The 24,086-nt window shown below is 37.3% G+C and overlaps 1 protein-coding gene across 5 annotated transcripts in view; it reads right to left on the bottom strand.

Moving 5' to 3' along the window:
• Nucleotides 1-13,934, bottom strand: part of Cnksr2 (connector enhancer of kinase suppressor of Ras 2) — a 222,923-nt gene extending 208,989 nt beyond the window's left edge. For 2 of the 5 annotated variants that reach the window (XM_005074248.4, XM_005074249.4), the window contains exon 1: nucleotides 13,425-13,930. In XM_005074248.4, coding sequence (XP_005074305.1) covers nucleotides 13,425-13,488 — 64 coding nt within the window. In that variant the 5' untranslated portion in view covers nucleotides 13,489-13,930. Of the gene's footprint in view, nucleotides 1-13,424 lie in introns of all 5 variants that reach the window. The other 3 variants (XM_005074247.4, XM_021229609.2, XM_005074246.4) reach the window with 3 other exon arrangements.
• Between the last annotated feature and the right edge of the window lie 10,152 nt (nucleotides 13,935-24,086).

The following is a 24,086-nucleotide window of genomic DNA, read 5'->3' as shown; positions in this document are numbered from 1 at the left end:
AAATGTGAGGTTATCACAAAGGTTGGGTTACTGATGATATATGAAACAAACCTTCATAATGAAAAACTTTACTTTATCCTAAGTGATTTTTCCTTTGAAAATGTTTATTTTTATAATTCTAGTGAGATATGTCAAAACAATTTCACATGAGACATTACTTATCTTTTAAGTACCCAAAATTAAATGTTATATTTGAATGTTTACTTAAATAAGCTTTTAATTTCAATATAGTTTTAAGGTTCACAGAGAAGATGGAAAAGCAGTATTGACAGTTTACAGTTCCTATATACCTTTCACCCAGATTTTCCTACAAATAGCTCATATTCCTACAGTGTAGATGGAGCCAGCATTGAGATTTTGTTACTTAACTGCATATTTTTAAATATTTCATTGGATTTTTTTCTCTAATCTATTTTTATGTCCCAGAATACTATCCAGTATACCACAATAGCAATTTATTCCCATGTCTCTTTTAGATTCTTCTGTTTCTGTTTTGTTGATATTTAGCGAGCTTGGCAAGGTTGAAGGGTATTATTAGTCAGATACTTCTTAAAATAGCCTTACATTTGGGTTCCCTAATGTTTTTATGGTTAGAATTGCATTATAGGTTTAAGAGAAGAGACCACAGAGAATTGTCCTTATCGTAACTTACCAAGGGTATATGACATAAAAATTACATATTGATGATAACTTTAATCACCTGGCTAAGACAGAAATTGTCATGTTTCAACAAAATTATATGCTTCCCTCTTCCTACACTCTCTTAAGTGGAAACAAATTATCATCAATATCCGCAGTCAAGAAGTTCAAATGTTAAGTACCAGTCAGTACCTTATAGCTAGAATGATTTATCAAATGAGTCTGTCCTGTCACTATTTCTCCTAATACTCATTTTGATCCACCATCTCCTCTTCTGTTTCCTTATACATATTATACTGAATGACTTCACATCGTAATGTTTCTTTTAAATACAGATATGCTCAGTATATGTTGGCAAAATATTAACAATCATTTTCTTTCCATAGCTTGCTAGTCAGTTATTTTTTTGTTTGCTTGTTTTTGTTTTGTTAACCTGATACAAACTAGAGTCATCTGAGAAGAACATCAGTTGAGAAAAGGCCTCCATAAGACTGGCCTATAGGCTAGTCTATGGTGAATTTTCTTGATTAATAATTGATGTGGGAGAGCACAGCCTACTATGGGCAGTGCTAACCATGGATATGTGTGTCCTGGGAGGTCTAAGAAAGATGTGTTAACATGAGTTTGGAGATCAAGCCAGTAAGCAGCACTCCTCTGTGATCTCTGTTCAGTTCCCACCTCCAGGTTCCCCCTCTGCTTGAGTTCCTGCCCTGCCTTTTCTCAGTGATGGGCTGTGATGTGAAAGCTTAAGGCAATCAAATCTTTTTTCCCCGATGTTGTTTTTGGCCATGGTGTTTATCATAGTAACAGAGTATGCTAGGACACATTGTTCAACATAGTCTCTACAGAGAGAAATCTATCTTATTTTGTGATAAAGATTTTTTTATTACAATAGGGCATTATAGTGATTTTCTTGATGCTGATTTCAAACTCTTGGACTGAAGCAATCCTTCTGCCTCAGTCTTGTAAATAACTAAGAATACAGATATGTACCACTGTACCAAAATTATTCCACTGCACTGATTTTTTAAAAGATTAAAATCATGTATGTGACACCTTTATGACTATTATTTCAGGATATATATATATATATATATATATATATATATATATATATATATATATATGTAAAGTGTTAGGTTCACACCATTCCCCAGGGAGGGTGAGGATCTCCAGAGTCTGTCATTTCATCCAGGGCAAGGTCTAGGACCTCCCCCATGTGTCCAAGCTGTTTGGGTGGGGGGTTGTGGGGGTGGTGGCAAGGGAGGAGGGGAGGGAGAGGGAGCTGGGATTGACATGCGAAGCAAGCTTGTTTCTAATTTAAATAAGAAATTATATATAAGAAAAAAGTGTTGGGTCCAAAAAGACCAATGTGGGGGAAAGAATAAGTCAGACAACTGTGTTTATGTACTTGAAAACTAATTAAACTCTTCAGAAAGTTTGTAACATTTATGAAACTAGAAATTTGACTAATTACACACTGATTAAAAATTAAGGCCACCAAGGCATGGTGGTGCATGCCTTTCATTCCAGCACTTAGGAGGCAGGGACAGGTGGATCTCTGTGAGTTCCAGGACAGCCTGGTCTATACAGTGAGTTCCAGGACAGCCAGGGCTACACACAGAAACCCTGTATTGAAAAAACCAAAAAAAGCAAAAAAGAAAATAATGGAATGAATTTTGTTTCTCTACCTGTTAGTCTAGTACATTTATTCTCTCTCTCTCTCTCTCTCTCTCTCTCTCTCTCTCTCTCTCTCTCTCTCTCTCTACCTATCTCTATCTCTCTGTCTCTCTCTCTGTCTCTGTGTGTATGTGTGTGTGTGTCTGTGGACTAGTTTTCACTACAAATACAATGATTTTTCTGACAAAGTAGCCTCATTTCAAATAACAAACATAAGAAACCATTGCATTTAAATACAAACCAGAAATACACAAAAATCAATTTAGATGGAGAGCCACAATGTCATTGCATTCAGGTCTTTCTCTTGCCAGACTTCTTTTAAATACAAATAGTCAGTAACTGTACTATGAAAAGTGATGAACTGACTGAAAAGAATCTAAAAATTAAAGTTAATTCTTATTTATGGGGATCTTAAAAAGAATATACACTGTAGGAGAAAATGTGCTTTTGTATCAAGTAGACAAGGCAAAGTGAATTTCCAAAATAATTATCAGAGTTCAGTCATTTGCTTAAAGTACCTATTGTCCTAGGTATTGTGATGATTTCATCAATAACTGAGAGATTTCAAATTAATTATTTCCTTTATAACAAGTTAAGTTTTTTAATTTGTTTAAAAATTCCATTCTAAAAAGCAGGCTTACCTGAATCCTTTTCATGAAAACACAGAGAAATACAAAACATCATCTTGTTTTTACTCTGAACAAATTCTACTTAGGTTGCCTAATACATACCAGAATACATGTTTAATACATATATAAAATTATATGTATTACTTTAAATACATTATACCTAATAAATACATACTATACCTTTCATTAGCATTTTAGAAGTAATTCACTGACCAATCATCTAGCTCAACTTGATCACTCCAAATTTCACATTTCATCAATTTTGATTACATTCAATTTTCTTAAGTATTTAAATTACTTTACTGATTCCCTAAACCATATTTTGGATTAATAATATTTTTCAAAGAAAACAATTTTAAGGAACCAATTAACATCTAGTAGATATGTAAGGGCTTAAGATCTATTGAATCACAATGAATAAGATCTTCAAAGAAACATTTTGTCCTGGGGGAAATGAATTCAGGTTGGCAAGCTTGGTAAGAGGTGCCTTTACCCTCTGAGCCATCTACAGGCCCCCTTATGTCATCTTTTAGGAATACTACTAATATTAAATACGAATTTCTTGAGACATTTACAGGTTTGGCAAATGAGAACCAAGTTACACTATATAGTGTTTGTGAAATATTTGAAAATATTAAAAAGAATTTATCATTCCAAATATGAAATTTTAACTAAAACCACAAGCAAGTTCTAACTAGGATATTTTCGCTGTGAAACGACTCCTGGAAGATATGATACTTGAAAATACTGTATTTTTTTCAGGTCAAATCATTTCTTTCCAATTTGTAGGTGTTATGTATGGCATTTATTGGCAAACACTTTTGTCGTGTTTCAAAAGCAATCTTCCAAATAAATGTAACCTCAAGTTACAAGTTTTTGACACAAACAATCTCAAAACATTACACCTAGGGACAAACCAGAAAAAAATTAACCATACATATTCCATAGGAGTCTATGTAGCAATTTAACATCCAAATGATAGCTTGGAAGCAAGTGAACATGCTTCTGGATAAGAAAGGCTTGGACCTCTGTCCCAAAAAAAGATTTCCACGAAGCTTATGCTGCCAACAATATGGAGGGAATAGAGAGGAAACACCTATTAATGCCATGTCATATAGCACTGGTTCTCAACCTTCCTAAAGCTGTGACCACTTAATAAAGTTACTCGTGTTATGGTGATCTCTCAACCATAAAATTATTTTGTTGCTACTTCGTACTGTAATTTTGCTAATGCTATGACTCATAATGTAAGTATCTGATATACAGGATATCTGATGTTTGACCCCTGTAAAAGGGTTGTTCAGGCTCAAAGGGAAGTTCTAGTAGTATTAAAAGTTAGCAATAGGATTACTAAATTTCTATATTTTGAGCAAAACTAGCTGATATTCTTCATTTTGTGTTTTATATGCATTTAATATCTGCATGGCCCATTTTGAAAAGTAAAGTATAAATAAATCATGTGAAATTAAAACACAAATTTTCTGTTCTGGATGGATGACAAAAGTCACAAGGTTCCAGTAGTGTTAACTTTTTTAAAATAATGCAAATATTTGAAGAAAATATATAGCATAAGAAGTAACTCCTACACACATACAGTCCACATGAAAATTTAACGAATAGATTCCTTAAATTGCTCCTTCAGAACTATTTAAGGCTACTACTTAGAAGCTCTATTAAATGATTACATTATAACCATCTCATTAGAAAATGAATTCTATGATAATCTTTGGTAAACAATGTGATAAAATTATGAGTCTCCACATACTCAGTTTGTTTGCAAAGTGGGAATAAAAAATAAATAAGCTCATTCTGAGAAACCTTATCTACCATTAAATATTAATTATTAATCAATAATAATGATATATGAAAACCACATCTGTAAGTAGTTCTTGATGAACAGAAATCAAGAAGATTAACAAATCATGTTAAAATAAATCTTTTGTTCACTTAAACATAACAGGGCTAATGTTATTGCTACTTATACTAAATTGCACAATCTGGCTACTAATAAACAATAAAAAAAGTAGATTCAGGATTTAAGTCAGACTTCTGTTGTTTTGTTGTAGGTACTACTTGAGAAAACATGTTGTAAACTTGCTTTGCAGTAACAGATGTTTATGAAACAAAACAAAAAGTTCAATTAAGGAACAAAATAGGATATTGAGAAATGTTTTAAAAGGCAAATAGCATAATATAATATCTTCTTATATATCTAAAGACTATCCAATCTATCTGACAAGATTGATATCTAAGAACATTAATGTCAAGTAAATATAAAATAGACTTGTATATAATATTTGACAAGTATTTTTATAGATTATCAAAGAAAGTTTTAGTTTATGTAATGCAACTTAGCTTCTGAAAATTTTTACAGTGTGCCAAAATATTCTACAGATGAACATAAATTTTATTTAATTTAAATTTAATGAATTGATGTAAGTATTGGTAAATCTTGAAATTAGATGAATATTAACCACACTTAAAGGTAACCCACATGCCCAATAATAGATGACCAACACAAATGAATTCATTGTGTGTGTGATTTCTCGTGTTTTTTCTTTGTTTTGTTTTTATTCTATTTGGGGGGGTGTTTGTCTGGTTTTCAAAAGGGAGAAAGGAAGAGCATAGAGTTGGGTGGGAGGGAAGGTAGGGAAGACTGGGAAGAGTTGGGAGAGGGGAAAGTATGATCAGAATATATCATATGAATAATTTTTTCAACAAAATGTAAAACATCAGCATGCCTATGCTAAGGTTTTCAGATTTCACTTAAGATGACATGCATTACCAACTTAAATTGAGAGGAGAAATACTTTATTAGGAAATTCTCTATTAGTGTTCATTAAGTAGCATGTAACTCAAGAAATAGGGCACATTCATTCAACAAGGTATACTTTATATTGAGTCTTCTATATGTGTTCTTACCAAATAACCACCAAAAGTTAGACAAAATAAAGTTACATGTACTTTAAAATATTAAAATTACTTTTATCAAAGAAAGGATAGTAAAATGTGAGTTCCACATTAAAAATAATAATGAAGATAATGTTTCATTAAAAGGAGATGTTTTTCCAATAATGTACTTAATTAAATCAATTATTTTTGCCATTGAAAAAATACATTTAATTTTCTTGAATAAGCTTTCATTAAGCACTTATATGGAAAGTAAAAAGCCTAAGGCTTTCTACCAATACCAGTCTCCTATAGGCTCTCAAATATAGAATTCTTTCTGAAATATAAAATGGTGAAATAATCATGATATTTGAATGAAGAAAAATAAATGTCTAGAAAAAGTAAGCTTCAATTTTTAAACTAAGTTTTATGTATAGGTACTTGCATATGGTGCTAGCATACTTAAATTAGAAAATATATCTATCATATTTATAATACCAGTGTCATTAATTCACTCATTGAAATTAATATTTCTTAACAAAACACATCTAAACCATGATTTCTAACTTTGAATTGAGTAGAGCTAACACAACTAAGAAATATGGATAACACAACCGTATCTTAGTCTGTATTCTAGCATACAGCATGCGTGTTGGCAATGAAGTTTATGTTAAGGCACTATAAGGGACTTTATGTGAATGCATTGTTATTTGGGAAAGCAGATTTGCTGACAGACCAGCAATCTGAAAATAAATAAAATGTTTTCCTTCACTTAACAAATACTTTCTGACTGTATGCATTACCACATATCATTTCAATACATTGTTACGTAAAACCCATGGGATCCTTGCATTCACTTAGTAGAGCAGCTAGACAGTTAAATAGTCACACAAGTTAATGATATAATACAATTGGCAAAAACAGGAGATGCAGGTTGTACCACAAGAACATACAACTAAAGATTTTGATGAGACTTGGGGAAGATGTATAGACAGAAAAGCTGAGACTGAAGGAATAATAGAACTTAGTAATGTGAAGAAACGAGGAAAGTATACATAAAGTACAAAGTCCTGGTGGTGGGCAAGCCAAAAGGACTGCGGTATCCAGTATAGCTGCTGTCTGCCCTGAGGCTGACCTCACAGGTGGTAACAAAACTGAAGGGTCTCTTAGGGTATGTTAAGGACTTTGACCTTTAGCCTAAAACAATGAAAAGCCATTTAAAAGTGATAAAAAGTACAAGGATATGATCACTCTTAAGGAGTTCACTGTGGCTGTAGGTTTATGGAGCACACAAAATTAAAGATGTGATAATTATCGTAATCTAACAGAAAACGTCAAAAATCTGCCCTTTGCAATGATAGTAAAAAAGACAAACACACAGTACATTAAACTTCTCAAGCTTTTCCACTGATGTCCTCATAATTGCTGAGCAGCATGTACTCCTAACCCGAGGAGGTCTGAGGAAAGCACTTTAAACAGCCTGCTGCAAGCCTACAATTCCTGAAATCATACCAATTTTGCTGTCTGCATCATGGATGTAAAATTCATATTTGTTTTAGTTTGAAATAATACTCAAGTTTTTTAACAAAAATGATCTAGCTATTCAGCCTTTGATCATTTTCCTTTCGCAGTCAGGGAAATGCACCGTTTTCAAGCACAGGCCTATGCTATTCCGGAAAATTGGATTCACTCACTGAATGTTATACAACACAATGATTCCACATTAAAGACTATACTTCCTGTTTTCAGACAAGAGACAACTAGAAAAATGATGAAAAAATTTTACACTCTACTTTTTCCAAATCACTTGCTCTCTCTATTGTGCTCTTTAAATTATTTCAGATTTGCTATCCATCTACTACTCTATAGAAACTAACAATACATCTTTCAAAATAAGCCTGATGTGTAAGGTGCTGCAAAAAAGTTTCATCAGAAGCTAAAAGTCATTAGGAACAAATTAAGCTCTAATCTGAGGTTATGCTGCTATAAATGAAAATGGTCATTTATCACTGCTTTAAGAACAGTATTAATATTCAAAAGCCTAGTTTCATTTCTCACATAAGAATTTGGATCAGTAAAATTCTAAATACCCAACACTATGTTAATGATGTAATTAATCTTCAAAATAACTACTTTAACATTATTTCCAGATTATTCCTCAGAAACAGATTTGAAACAGCTGTACCAATTCAATACACATTCTTTGTGGGCTGATTTTTGGCAGCCAAAGTTTTATAATGTGGTATTTATTTAAACTCAGGACATGATGAGAGTTTTATTGTCTTTCTCATATGCAGATTTGTTCTTGTACTTTTTGTCACCTACTCACACTCCTCCCTCACTTTCCCTCTCCTGCCCACTTTCCCACTTCAACCAGACAAACCCAGATACAATCTTTCAATTAACAAGCCCTGTCACATCTCCAGAATCTCTTCATGTCCCTTCTATACTAAAAGACATTTCGTTTAGAATACACCTTAATCAAGTAGTTGCTAAAATGCCATTTTCTCTTTCGACCTCTTTCTTGGTTCACAAACTTATAACCTCTTTTAATTGGTGTTTGCATGTATAACACAGACTTCTAAAATTTTTCTAAGTGTATTAGTTGGTTCCTGTCTTTATGCTGGATAGGATTTTTTAATGACATTGTTTTCTCTTACAGAGGATTTTTTAAGCAGAGACTATTTTTTAATCCATTAAAACACTTTCCATGCAGATGTACTTGGTAAATAATACTCAAAAACCAGAATATAATCATATGATTAGTTGCTTTCTTCCTAATCAGAACTAAATTTGTGAATGCCAGAAATCAAATGTCAATGACAATATAAATCAAATGTTTCTCGTGGACTATACATAGCAGAAGATAAATGTCTCTTTTTTTACATAAAATAACAAGAATTTCCATTAGAAAAAAAGCAAAACATAACTGAATTTCAAAGTGTGTGATTGCTGTGCCTATCTAGTAACATTGTATTTGAAAAAAGGATCAAATTTTTCAAAAGGATATGATCACTGTGACCAATTAAGTTTAACATCTTTTCCTTACAGCATATAGTTTTGAGTTCTTGTCATAAATGTTTCTGATTTCTTTCCCGCGATTCAATTTAACTCAAAATGTTGATAATTTCCTTTATACAATTAAGATACCTTTCAACCTAAGCTCTGATGTCCTATGAGAGGAGAAAAAGAATTATTAATCACATATCAAAATTTCTTTGCCTTATCAGATATAGTCTCCTCTATATCACTTCACATTTACACTGGACAGATATCATGTAATCACTACATTTCCCTCTATTACAGGATTGCATGCAATACATTCGGTTCTGTTTTTTTTAATGCCTAAAATAGTTTATTTCATTTTCTATTCTCAAGATGGCTTAGTCATTATTATGGAAACCAGAAGTCAGGGACTACTTCTCGAACAAAATGTTTTATTATGGTCAAGAAAGAGTAGTGCACTTGATTGTGGGATAGGTTAAAGACTAACTTAAAATTTTAGATTATTTTGGTGATTATAATACTGCAAGATGGATTAGCATTAAGTCCCAGAAATCACAAGAAAAGATCCGCAAAGTGGGCCTTCTACTCCACTCTGAAGATGATAGTCACTTTATTTAACCCAGAAAGAGATTAATGCTCACTAGAAGAATGTCATAGAGGGAAATGGTCCTAGAAAATAATTAACTTGGTCATATAGATATTTTGCATTAGTCTCAAATCTCAACAGGTCCAGCAACAAATTAGAAAGTTATTGGCTTACTTTATTGTCTATGACTTTTCTCAGTAACTAGTTTGCCTTTATTGATTATGAAAACTTATGTTTTAAGACTTCATCAAAACTGTAAGATGATTGAATGTATTTTCCAACTAGTTTTAATCCATTAAAATACTTTCCATACAGATGTACTCGGTAAATAATACTCAAAAACCAGAATATAATCATATAATTAGTTGCTTTCTTCCTAATCAGAACTAAATTTTTTTTACTGGTTTCAAGTGATAATAAAGGGGATGAGTACATTAATTTTCTCCAACATTCATTTTATAAACTTAATTTTAGTTAATGTAAAAGTTTATGTGCTATCACCAAATATCCAGAAACATTATCAAAATAATAATCTGGAATAGAAGTCTTTATTTTACTGACTCATAAGTAGATCATCTATTGTGTATTTATTAACAATGACAATGTGCCATATCAAATATTCATTGCTGGCAGGAAATCTGACCAGTACTATATTCACAAAGATTGCATGAGCGACTTACATCTTTGCTAAACATTAATATATACTCTTTATATTTTGCATCTCCTTCGAATACATTTAAGTAAAATAAAAATTATAGATAAAAATGAATTGTCACATTAATGGTCCTTCATTAAACCATCTTGAACATATACTAAGACAACTCAATAAAGTTATTTTTCTCCTTCATTTCCTTCTTAGTTTCTATATAATTTCTAGAAATTGTCTGGATCAAATGATACCTTTTTTCTTCCTTAGTAAATTTTAAAAAATCCTAGAAAGAATCTGAAGTATGTGCGTTAGTAAAACAGTATGAGTAACTACAATTGTGACCAGCTGAAAGCTACAAATATTAAGGAAGATGAAGCTGTCACACAAGGAATACACTCTGATGAACTCTCAGTATATTGCAACTATTCAAAAGTCTTACTAGGTTTTTTAGGGGCTGGGGATTTAGCCCCCTTGATGCTTACCTAACATGTAGGAAGACCTGAGCTTGATCTCAAGCACCATATCAAACCAATAGTGGTGGCACATGCCTGTAATCCTAGCTCTGGGGCAGTGGAAAAAGCAGGATCAGAAATTTAAGGCCATGCTTGACTGCACATAATTCAAGGCCAGCCTGAGCTATATGAGATCCCTTTTCTAACAACACCATCGAAGTATTGTTCATGCCTTAGTACTGGCCTTATAAGATTATATATAAAAAATTAAGCAAGGTTTAATCATTTCAAAGCTATAGGCTAAATTAGCTCTCAAACATTTCTGTAACTGAGGAAAGTGTGAAAATTATTTTGTCTTCCTAGGGGGAAATAGTAGAAAAAAATTAACTAAGGTAACACTATAAGGGTTAAGTTGAGGAAATGTTTATTTCCTCCAAGTACTTTTAAAAAATCTCTTTTCTGATAGCATCTCAAATGTATATGATTACCACAGAAATCTTAACAACAAGCAGTTGGACTAAGTAAGAGCTAACTGGGACAAGAAATTGGTAACTGAAGCAGCCACTCTCCCACTCTCATCCAGTCTCTCATTACACAAAGGCATGCAAATTCTTCCTTGGTTACCTAACTGGCCTTTGCAGGTAGCTGGAAAATCTGTCACCAACAGGTACAAAAACAAGTTCTCCAACTTAAATAGCATGTGAAGTTAAAATTACAGCAAATAGTTTTTACCAAAGTTCAAAGAAACTGCATTTTGCACTGGATAGATTTTTAAAAGACTAGTGTACTGGAAAACTAATGTGTGTCACATTACATACATCATCTGGTGTACTTGCTTCTGGGCACCTAAAACAGTGGAGAGAAGGGAAATGAAAAAACAAACTGGGAGGGTGGTAAAGAAGATGGAGTATGCAGCACTCACTACAGGCATCATGGGAATTTTTAGAAGTCAGTCCATGGAGGTAATCTGATTCCCATGAAGCCAAGACACCTTTTCTCTGAATATTGTTGAAGCAACAGACTCAAACTAAACTCATCTTTTAGACAAATTCAAATAAAGAGTTTTAATTAAGCATTCTTACTTTCCGTGAATACTCTTCCATAACTGAGAAATTGAAGCGATTTTTTTCCTGAAGGGGAGAGGGAGGGAGAGAGGGTGAAGGAGAGAGGGAGAGGGAGAGGAAGAGGAAGAGGGAGGGAGAGAGGGAGAGAGGGAGGGAGGGACAGAGAGAGTGAGAGAGAGAGAGAGAGAGAGAGAGAGAGAGAGAGAGAGAGAGAGAGAGAGAGAGAGAGAGAGAGAGAGAGAGAGAGAGAGAGAATGTGTGTGTGTGTGTTGGGGGTTACTGGGAAGCTGGAATTTTAATAGCAAATACAGAAAGAGAACAGCAGCAGAAAAGATGAGCCATTGCTGGACTTCGTCTTAGTCATCTTTATAACCCCCAAGACACCCAGTGCACTGCACACAAGGGGCAGTGGATAAATAATGAATTAGGTTTAATTCAATTCACTTGCACTTACATTGTGCTTTGCAGTTACAAAGCATTTTCCCCACATACTAGATGAGAAAAACAAATTAAGTGAGGAGTAGCAGGGAAAATCAGTGAGAAAAGGAAGCAAAACAGATACAGGGAAATCCAAAATAAGCAAACGTCCGAAAAGGTGGGGGGGAAATCAGGGGAGAAGCTTGTTTCTCCCTACTACTTTTCAATATCTTCCAATCAACCACCCGCCTTCCATTTTCAACTACGTGGAGCTTAGAAAGTCTGACTGCTAAGCAAGACGGAGAAAGGGGGCTTGTTTGGAAAGGGCATTTTCAGACATAAGGGTTGTAGCCTACGTATGTTAAGTTTGTGTGCTCGGGTACCACCTCAAAACTCTAATATTTCCCAAGCATTTTCAAGTGTGTCCAGATTTTTTTATTCCAACACAGGCATCCCTTTCTCAGAGTTCGGTCTGGGGATGAATTGGAGAGATTCCCCTACAAGCCCCTCAACTCAGACAACAGAGGGAGATAGTGAGACGGGAAAGCCCAAAGACTAGAGAAAAAGCCCACATTTGCGTCTACAAGGAGGGCGAAGGTTTGAAACTGGTTATTAGAAATTGTCGGGGGTGGGAGAGCCTTCAAGATGGAAGTAAAAAAGAGAGTACTTAAATGAGCACCACTTTAAGCCTGACGCTGAGCCCTTAACAAGAACAGCGAGAGGTCTAAAGCCTCCGCACACCTCAACCTAGGAAAGCAAAGGATTTGCTAGGGTGCGCAGGAGGGAACCTACATGTATCAGCAGGGATGCTGTCCCAAGGGAAGCTTGTTTTCCTCACCCCAAAGTAGCGCGCCCCTTCCCGATCGTCCTTAGCCCAGCCTGGAGGCGGGGGTCCCCAGATTCCAACCCCAGCGACTGCATCCTGACCCCATTATGCGGGCTTAAAAGTTGCCAGGACAGTTGGCACTGGGGAAGGCACTTGGCAGGGTGAGACCTAGAAGGGGCCTCAGGTTTCCAGGAACAAAGGGGACCAGGGAAGGGGCAACCGTGAGAATAGGTCCCGAGGGCTCCTCCCTTAGCTGAGAAACAAGGGTCGCCGCGTCCTCGGGGCCCGAAGGCGTCGAGGGAAGCGGGAAGTGGCTAAGATGCGTCGGGATTCCACCGCCCTGCTTTCAGCTTCAACCAGGTGGCGCCCGTAGCCCTCTCGCTCCCCGCGCCCCTCTGGCTGAAGACAAAAGGAGATCAGGGTCCTCGGGTCCCTACTAGAACTCGAGGACCCCCTCCATTCCCGGGGAGTACCGTTAGCAGTCGGTTGGAAGCTCCCAGGACGGGTTGTGCCCTGGCGGGCGTCCCTCCCTCATACCGGGACCCCGTGCCCCAGTGTCGCCTCGCCCTCCGCACAGAGGGCATTACCTTTCATCCAGTCCACTACTTGACTCGGGGACCATTTGCTCACTGGTTCCATGATCAGAGCCATGGGTGGCGGGGTCGGTGCCGCGTGGGACGCGGAGCTCGGACAGAAAGCGAAGTCCGCAGTCCGAGGCGCCCTCAGGTGGGGTCGATGTCCGGCCGCAGCCTCCCGGGGTGGGCGGCGCGGAGAGGGCGGCTTTTGTGTGGCGGTCCCAAGGCTGGAGCGTCGGAGGCGACCGCGGTGGGAGCGGCGACGGCTGGGGGAGGGAGAAGCGCCCGGGGTCGGCTCGGTCCCAGCCCTGGCGGCGGCCGCTGCTGCAGCCTCCTCCGCCGCTCAGCCCCGGGTGTGCGTCCCGCGAGCTTCAGTTCATGGCTCGAGCCGCCGAGGGTCGCAGCGGGCGGGGAGAGGAAGGAGGCGCCGGCGCAGCGCCGCAGCCAACTTGCCCGCTCGCTCGCCCGGCGCGCGGGACTGGAGCCCCCAGCACGACGAGCCGCCCGGCGGAAATGACGAGGGACCTCCTGCCACCCAAAATATCTCTCCGCAGCCCTCGGGTGCGGGGCGCGCGCTCCACGAGCCCCCCACCCGCTCGCCGCCGCGCGGTCCCGCCCCCAGGGCCGACAGCCGGCGCGCGCGCGACGTGTGCGCGTGCGTGTGCCGGCGCGCGCCTGGGCCGGAGTTGTGCCAGACAGGCGGCCAGGTGCGGGCGGGCAGGCGGCTCACGCTGTCGCCTTCCCGCCCGGGGGACGGGGGGGAGCGCACTCTGCCAGACCCAGCGCCCTCCGGGCTTGTGCGGTGGCGCCTGAGGTAGTGGCGACCTCCGCTCGAGTTGAAGTGTGACTGAGCCTGGGGGGCTCGGTTAGTCAGTCGGTCAGGTGCGGCGGCAGAGGCATGGCTCCCAGTGGCCTCCCAGGAGACGAGGTAGCTAGACCGGCCGCCCCACCAGTTGAACCGGCAGCCGAGGTAGTGGAGGGTACCGTAGGGCCCCCGCCACGGAGAGGAGGGGGCACCGCTGAACTGCTATGGTGACAATGGGAACCCTGGCTTTCCTAGCTGTCGCCTTCGTGGCTGCAGAGTAGGTTCCCGAGGTGACTCCCCAGGACTCAAGCGCCCCTGCGGAAAGCCGGGGTGTGGGCTTCCACAGACGGGAACCCGGCTCTAGCCAGAAATGCCTCAATGAGGCTAGATGGCCCGTGCTGTCAGATCTCCCCTGGGTGCTAAAGGGGACCTGGAAAGTCAGAGCAGTCTACTGCAAGCATCTCCAGGTGACTCTGAGACACATCCCCCACCCTTACACGTGCCTTTTCAAGCATCTGCTTCAGGGTTTAAGGCAACTCCTTCAGCACAGGGTCCCGATATCTATCTTACATGATGTCATTGTGTGTTCAGATGTTCTTATATAAGATCCGGAGAGTAATAATGGGATTTAAAGTTAGTGACAAATTGCAAACATGATGTTTCACATATTGTTTGCTTCAAAAATCTATGCAGGCTTCTATGCAACATTTAGTAAAATACAGTTTGCCTAATGAGGCTTCACTTTCAATGACAATTCTAGAGCATCTAGTAGCAAACTCTACCACCATTATAGTTTTTTTTTTCCCCTCTGTAGAATTCTTTTTTTTTTTTTTTGGAGTGGTGCAGTTTACTGGTTGGTTTTAATGTTAACTTGACACAAGATCAGAGGAAGGAGCCTCAGCTGAGAAAATGCCTCCATGATAGCCAGCTGAAGGGCATTTTCTTTTTCCCCCTCTTTTTAAAATTTAAATTAGAAACCATCTTATTTTACCTATCAATCCCAATTCTGTCTCCCTACCATCTCCCATGCCCCCCACCAACCCCCTATCCCACCCCCCTATCCACTCCCCAGGGAAGGTGATGCCTCCCATGGGGAATCATTAAAGTCTGTCACATAATTTGGAGCAGGGCCTAGTCCCTCCCCCGTGTGTCTAGGCTGAGAGAGTATCCCTCCATAGGGAATGGGCTCCCAAAATCCATTCGTACACTAGGGATAAATACTGATCTACTACAGAGGCTCCATAGACTGCCCTGGCCTCCCAACTGACACCCATGTTCAGGGAGCCTGGTTCAGTCCTATGCTGGTTCCCCAGCTGTCAGACTGGAGTCAGTGAGCTCCCACTTGCTCAGGTCAGCCGTTTCTGTGGGTTTCCTCAGCATGGTCTTGACCCCTTTGCTCATCACACCTCCTTCTCTGCAACTGGATTCCAGGAATTCAGCTCAGTGTTTAGCTGTGGGTGTCTGCTACTGCTTCCATCAGCTACTGGATGAAGGTTCTAGGATGACATTTAAGTCAGTCATCAGTCTCATTATAGGGGAAGTACATTTAAGGCAGCCTATCCACTATCACTTAGATTCTTAGATGGGATCATCCTGGTGGGTTCCTGGACATTTCCCTAGTGCCAGATTTCTCTTTAAACCTATAATGGCTCCCTATATTAAGGTATCTTTTTTCTTGCTCTCTTCCTCTATATAATTCTTGAATAGCTACATTGAGTAAACAAGAAATTCCTATTATTTCTATAACCATTTCAATAACGTCAATAAATCGTGCCAGTTCCTACCACAGCCATTTTGTCTAACTCAATTTTATGAAATAGAGAATGTCTCTTCTTCAGTTGGCATGAATTTACACCCCTCCACACACAGAGAGTTGAAACTATAATTGATAAAATACTGATGTTTTCATACTACAGCTACAAAACATAAAATTTAAGAAGCTTGTGTTGACACTTGTTTACTAGTAACACAAACTTCAAAATATATGCAAAAGTTTTAAAAGAAATTTAATTACAAGTAATGTTATCAAAATATTGCTATTAATATTAACACTAATTTTATTGAGCAAGGTGCTAAGTAATTACCTTATGTTTTATTCTAGCTTCATATTCACTTCCTATTCCCTAGATCTATAGTTACACAAATGTTAAACAAAGTAGTGAATAGTGCCTTAAAGGTCAGATTTATCTGAGATCATGCTGCATGATTGTAACTGCAAGTTCACTCCAGAATCTCAACTTTGAAAACGAGTGAAAAGGTTTGTATCACTGTCATAAAATGAGCAATTATAGTGAATGAGAGGTCCACTGAATGGATTTTATCAAACTTAACCACAAGTGCACATTAAAATATCGCTTGTCTGATGAGCAGGCTATCAAGAGAAATGCCACACACCAGGATTAGTCAGATAGAGATAGATACATAGATAGATAGATACATACATACATACACACACACACACACACACACACACACACATACATACATACATACATATTGATTGAAATTATGTGACAAGGTCACTGGCAAAGAATATGAGAAAGTAAGATTCCAGAGAAAGAAAAGAGAATTTTGAAGAATACCTCAAATTTACATTATAGTTAGGCTTTTATATTTTTCTCAATCATGTAAAATGATTGTAAAACTAAATCTAAATCTAAGAATGAACAGAAATGTGAGTGTAGATTCCTATTGTCTAACAGATTGCACCAAGGCCTTAAGCATTAACTTCTCCCTTAGGTTCCAGCATGAAATACAGCATTTGACTTTGACTTTGACAATATAATCAGCATAAATCATTCCACTTAATCTCTTCAGAACATAACAGGCTTTTCTTTTTTATGTAGTCTTGATTTGGGGAGGGGAGAAAAATGAAAGGATTAAATCATCACTGCTCTTATTCTTTTATTCTTAACTACAGATGACTCAGCTGAATCTTTTGGCATTTTTCTTTCCACAACTGTTCAAATAAACTACCATTTATGTACTCTGCCTGTTACTCAGAATTTAACATCTTCCCTATTTTTTGTGCATATAGTATAGTGTGTCTCCATAAAAAGCTGGGCAACTTAATATTTCCCTCTCTTAGTGAACAATACAATCTTTAAAGATTAGGAGTAAAGTATGTTGTCATGAATATATACAAAAATATAGAGAACTAATTGGTATGATGTCACACATTCTTCAACAGGCTAGATTTAAAAGCTGATTTATGAAACTTTGAAAAAAGCCTCAGATTCTTTTTTAATTGAGGCAGAGTAGAAATGTTAGGTTAACTAAATTAGTGGGATATAAACTTTTTTGAGATATTTGCAACCATATCAAAACAAATTACTTGAAATAATCTTTTTATCTATTATTTTTAAAGTGATGTCAGTCCAATTTATGACTCTGGTTGTTAATATTTTGTTGCTCTAGATTTTAAAATAAAAATGAAAATCCCTTAACTAAAATATCCTCAGTTAAGATTTTAGAGTATAATGTGGTTTTAATTGGCTTTAGATGAAGAATTTACAAATCATATTTTTATGATCATATTTTTTAGAAATTATGTCAGATAGGAAGGGAGTCTTCCACTGGAAGAAGGACTTTTAAGCTTTTGTCTCTTTGGAGCTAAAGAGAAAATATAAATGTTTTACAAATTTGACTTATAGGGATCTTCACATATTCACTTACCATTTATTTTTCAAAGGTAGTCACTTTGGATTTCTATAAAAGATATATGTTAATACTTTCACTTATTTAACATTTGGATAAAGTATCTTTCAGAGGCACTTCTGGTGGATGTTTCCAGTTTGCTTAGATTTATTTTTTATATAGTTATATTGATTACTTGTCGTTTTTGAGATTGGGTCTATATAGTCCACACCTGAAAGTCACTCCATAGTTGGCCTTGAACTCTTCAATTCTCCTACCTCAGACGCTCAAGTGATGGGATTGCAGGAATTTACTACCATGCCCAACTTCTTACTTTCTTAATAAGCAATTTTTCTTTTTTTTTTTTTTTTTTTTTTGGTTTTTCGAGGCAGGGTTTCTCTGTGGCTTTGGAGGCTGTCCTGGAACTAGCTCTTGTAGACCAGGCTGGCCTCGAACTCACAGAGATCCGCCTGCCTCTGCCTCCCAAGTGCTGGGATTAAAGGCATGCGCCACCAACGCCTGGCCTTAATAAGCAATTTTCTCATGTTAATTTATCCCTTTTATATTTTATTTTTGAGTAACACTGATCACTAAGACACGGAGAGAACAATTAAAAGAAGCTCACATCTTAAACAAGAGAAATTAACAACCTTCTCCTTTTCCTCAGTTTGTCATAGACTTTGCCTATAATTTCAAACACAGGTGTAATATACTTCAGCAAATTTTGATAAGAATAATAATTATAAAACAAAGGACCAGTTGTTCCCAAGAATAATGTAAAAATCTTATTTCAGAGAAAGGTTAGTAAAATTTCTGTAATAATGTTATTTCCAGTATAATTCACCTAAGAGCTATCAATTAAGAACCAAAGTCACTGAAAGTACCCTAAGTTTCCAATTATCAGAGAAACAAGTATGAAATAACCTTAATTGTAAATAGGCCTCAGTGCATCTCTCCAGGCTGTATCTCCCTTTAGATTTAATGAGGAGATAGAGCACCTAAAGATGATAATTAAATTAGTAGAATCATTTCTTTGTTGTTGTGCCTCAAATGTAAGCTGTATTAAATTAAGCCTTGTCCTTTTCAACCAAGATTTACAGCAATCCTTTCTAAGTGAAGAGAAATTGGCCTGAGTTGAGGTTGTCCCAGTGGAGGTGTTTAAGGGCTTTTTCCAATACTGTCCCCTGCTGTATTAATCACAATCTAACAAAAACCTCAGAGCCCACCAAGATTAGACTCCTTAATACACAAAGCCTAGCCCACCAGGGAAGTTTCTAATGCACTTGGCAGGCATTAGTGAAGGCATATAAATTTGTTATTCAACATTTTTTGAACACAACCAAAAGTTCTGGCTCAAGTTCTATACTTTGATCAGAAAAATTATCTTAATTTTGTATATACAGATGGCCAAGATACTCACATGTTGGTAGGGGAAACAAAAAAATTACAATTTATTTAATAGGCTAATGGGATTAGTACAAAGATAGATATGCCTACTGCTATGCAAAAAGGAGAGTTTAACTGATATACAGAAGATTACATGGAGGACTGAATGCTCAATTTAGACATTAAAGGATAGCAGTTAAGCAACAATGCAGAAAAGAACTTTTAGACAAACAGTGGTCAAGGTTATTATAGCATTTTATATAGGCCTCTGGGTAGTGGATATTAAAAAGCAAAAAGTAACAGGAGATAAAGTAGGAATGGAGGTCAATAGCAAGATAATGAGAAAAATCAAACTAAAATAGAGCAATCTAAATAGTTTGAGTAATTAAGTGACATAGAAATATTTGTGTTTTCTATAGACTAGTCAGGTAGCCAGGGAAAAGAGGGATGTGAAAGAGCAGGATAGAAGAGTATCAATTCAAACAATGTGGCAATAGGTCAATAAAGGGATGTATCAGGTCATAAATAGAGCAATAGGGGTGGATATATGGAAGAGAGGATTGATAGAATACTTATCCAGAATTTGATTAAGTGGATGAGAGATTAGAAAAAGGGCAATATCAAGAATGGTTTCAGGATTCTAACTTGTATGAATTGATAAATATTTTTCTTACATAAATCATCTTAAACATAAGAAGTTGATTTGAGAAGTGAAGATAATCTGAGCTATTACTGATATTACTTATTTTAGACATTCTAAACATGAAGAATCTGAGACAGCTGATGAGAAATTTATACTAGGTAGTTCCTGCATTCACACATATGATATCTATTTCAGTGCCCTGCTTGGAGCCTCCTGAGGCTTGGGGACTGCACACAGGGAACCTGTCCCTGCAAACCAGCCCATCCAGAGTCTGCCAGCATCTTAGCCCTGCCTCCAACCACAGGAGGAGATAAGCATGGGCCTGTTACCTGCCTGTCTTCCAGGGTCCTTCTAGGAGCCTCCTGAGGCCTGGGGACTGTGCACTGAAAAACATGTCCCAGCAAACCAGCCCATCCAGAGTCTGCCAGCCTTGCAGTGCTAGTCCAACCTCCACCCACAGGAAGAGGAGACTCATCAGAGTATTGTGCTTGAGAGGAAGGGACCCTAACAGCACCTAATGGAAGAAGGGATAGGAAGAAAACGGTCTAAGAACACAGTCAGCAACAGAAAGATAAATATGATGCCACCAGAGTCTAGGGACTCCACACCAGCAATACCTTAACATCAGAACACAGGGAAACAGAAGAGAACGACCTGAAAAACAACTTTATGAAGATGATAGAGACCCTCAAAGAGGTAATAAGAAAATCACTTAAATAAATGGAAGAAAAAACAAAACAAATTCAAGAAATGGAGGAAGAGACAAAAAATTGCAAGAAATAAACAAATCTCTTAAAGAAAACAAGGAAAGCCAAGAAAAAAAAAAACAACCAAACAAGTGAAGGTAACAATTCAAACACTGCAAGGCTTCAAAGCTAAAATAGAGACAATAAAAAACACAGTCCAAGGGAATGCTGGAAATAGAAAAGCTGTGTAAATGATCAGGAACTACAGATGCAAGCATAACTAACAGAATACAAGAGATGAAAGAGAGAATCTCAGGTGTTGAGGATACATGAGGAAAAATAGATTCATCGACCAAAGAAAATCTTAAGTCCTACAAATTCCTAACACAAAATATCCAGGAAATATGGCACACCATGAAAAGGCCAAACCTAAGAATAATAGGTATAAAAGAAGGTGAAGAAACCCAACTCAAACGTGCAGAAAACATATTCAACAAAATCATGGAAGAAAACGTTCCCAACCGAAAGAAAGACATGCCAATGAAAGTACAAGAAACTTACAGAACACCAAATAGACTTGACCACAAAAAAGTTCCCTTGTCAGATAATAATCAAAACATCAAACATATAGAAAAAACAAATAATATTAACAGCAGCAAAGGAAAAAGTCCAAGTAATATATAAAGGCAAAAATTTTTTTTTGTTTTTCGAGACAGGGTTTCTCTGTGTAGTTTTGGAGGCTGTCCTGGGACTCGCTCTGTAGACCAGGCTGGCCCCAAACTCACAGAGATCTGCCTGCCTCTGCCTCCCGAGTGCTGGGATTAAAGGCGTGCGCCACCAACGCCTGGCCATAAAGGCAAATTTATCAGAATTACTTCTGACTTCTCAACAGGAACTATGAAAGCCAGAAGGTCTTGGATAGATATTCTACAAACAATAATTGACCACAGATGCCATCCCAGACTACTATACCCAACAAAGATTTCAATCACTATACATGGAGAAAACAAGAAATTCCATAACAAAACAGGATTTAAACAATACATATTCACTAATCCAGTCCTACAGAAAGTTCTGGAAGGAAAACTCCAACCCAAGGAAGTTAACTACACTCACAAAATCATAGGCAATAGATAATCCCGCTTTACCAAGAGCCAAAAGAAAAAGGTGTGGAAATCCACACAAAATACCACCTCCAACATCAAATCCAAAACAAACAAGAATTGACAATCAATGGCCATTAATATCCCCCAATAATAATGTTTGCCTATAAAGACACAAGCTAACAGAATGGATATAAACACAGAATCTATCCTTCTGCTGCATACAAGAAACACACCTCACCTTTAAAGACAGATGGTACCTCAAAGTTAAGGGTTGGGAAAAGCTTTTCCAAGAAAATGGACCCAAGAATCAAGCTAGTATAGCAAACTTAATATGCAACAAATTAGACTTCAAACTAAAATTAATCAAAACAAACGAAGATGGTCATTTCATATACATTAGAGGAAAAATCCATCAAGATGAATTCTCAATTTTGAACATCTATGCCCCCAATACAAAGACATCCATGTTCATAAAAGAAACATTAATAAAACTCAAATCACACACAAAAAAAACACAAAAACTTAATAGTGGGAGACTTCAACACCACATACTCACCAATATACAGGACCACCAACTTAACAAAGAAACAAAGGAACTAACACGAAATTATGACCCAATTGGATTTAACAGATATCTTTAGAGCATTCCATTCAAACACTAAAGAATATATCTTCTTCTCAGCACAACATGGAACCTTCTCTAAAGTCAACCACATACTCTGCAACATAGAAGACCTCAACATGAACAAAAAATTTTAAATAACCCCCTGTGTCTTATCAGATCACCATGCTTTAAAGTTAGAATTCAACAACACAAATTGCAGAAACCATAGAAACTCATGGAAATTGAACAAGGCTCAATTGCACCATTCCCGGGCCAAAGGAGAAAAAAATTAAAGCGTTCCTAGAATTCAATGAAAATGAAGATACAACATAAACAGACTTATGGGACACTTTGAAAGCAGTGCTAAGAGGAAAGTCCATAGCACTAAGTGCCCACATGAAGAAAGTGGAGAATAGTCACACTAGAGAATTAACAGCACAAATGAAAGCTCTAGAACAAAAGGAAGCAAACTCACCCCAGCAGAGCAGATGCCAGGAAATAATCAAATTGAGGGCTGAAATCAATAAAGTAGAAGCAAAGAAAACAATACAAAGAATGAATGTAACAAAGAGTGGGTTCTAAGAGAAAAATCAACAAAATAGACAAACCTTTATCAAAACTAACCAAAAGGCAGAGAGAGGACATGCAAATTAAAAAATGAGAAATGAAAAGAGGTACATAACAGCAGACACTGAGAATATCCAGAGAATCTTCAAGTAATACTTTGAAAATCTGTGCTCCACAAAATTCAAAAATTTAAAGGAAACGGAAATTTTTCTGTATTAATATCACTTACCAAAATTAAATCAAGAATAGATAAGCAATTTAAATAGACCTATAACCCCTAAGGAAATAGAAACAGTCATCAAAAGTCTTAGCCCCTAATGAAATAGAAACAGTCATCAAAAGTCTCCCAACCAAACAAAGCCCAGGGCCAAATGGTTTCAGAATTATACCAGAAATTCAAAGAAGAGCTAATAGCAATACTCTTCAAAGTGTTCCACACAATACAAACAGCAGGTTCATTGTCAAACTCTTTTTATAAGGCTACAATTACCTTGGTACACAAGTAACACACAGACACAACTAAGAAAGAGAATTACAGACCAATATCCCTCATGGACATTGATGCAAAAATACTCAATAAAATACTGGCAAATTGGATCCAAGAACACATCAGAAACCTCATCCACCATGATCAAGTAAGCTTCATTTCAGGAATGCAGCGTTGGTTCAACATAAGAAAATCCATCACTATAATCCATTATATAAACAAAATGAAAAAGAAAAACCACATTATCCTCTCACTAGATGCTAAAAAAGTCTTTGACGTAATCCAACACCCCTTAATGATAAAGGTCTTGGAGAGATCAGGGATTACGGGAACGTATCTAAACATGATAAAAGCAATATACAGCAAAACAACAGTCAACATCAAACTAAATGGAGAGAAACTCAACTCGATTCCTCTAAAGACCACGATAGGGCTGTCCACTCTCTCCATATCTCTTCAATATTATACTTGAAGTTCTAGGTACAGCAATAAGACAACAAAGGAGATCAAGGAGATACAAATTGGAAAGGAAGAAGTCGAATTTTCTCTATTTGCAGATGATATGATAGTTTACATAAGTGACCCGAAAAACTCTACCAAAGAACTCATATAACTGATTAATACCTGCAAAGTGGCAGGATACAAGATTAACTCAAAAAAGTCAGTAGTCCTGCTGTATACAGATGATAAATAGGCTGAGAAATCCAGAGAAACATCACCATTTACAATAGCTACAAACAACATAAAATATATT

The sequence above is a fragment of the Mesocricetus auratus genome, unplaced genomic scaffold, assembly GCF_017639785.1.
Source record: "Mesocricetus auratus isolate SY011 unplaced genomic scaffold, BCM_Maur_2.0 Super-Scaffold_100003, whole genome shotgun sequence".
In the NCBI taxonomy this organism is placed as follows: Eukaryota; Metazoa; Chordata; class Mammalia; order Rodentia; family Cricetidae; genus Mesocricetus; species Mesocricetus auratus.
This window is presented reverse-complemented; position numbering and strand designations above follow the sequence as displayed.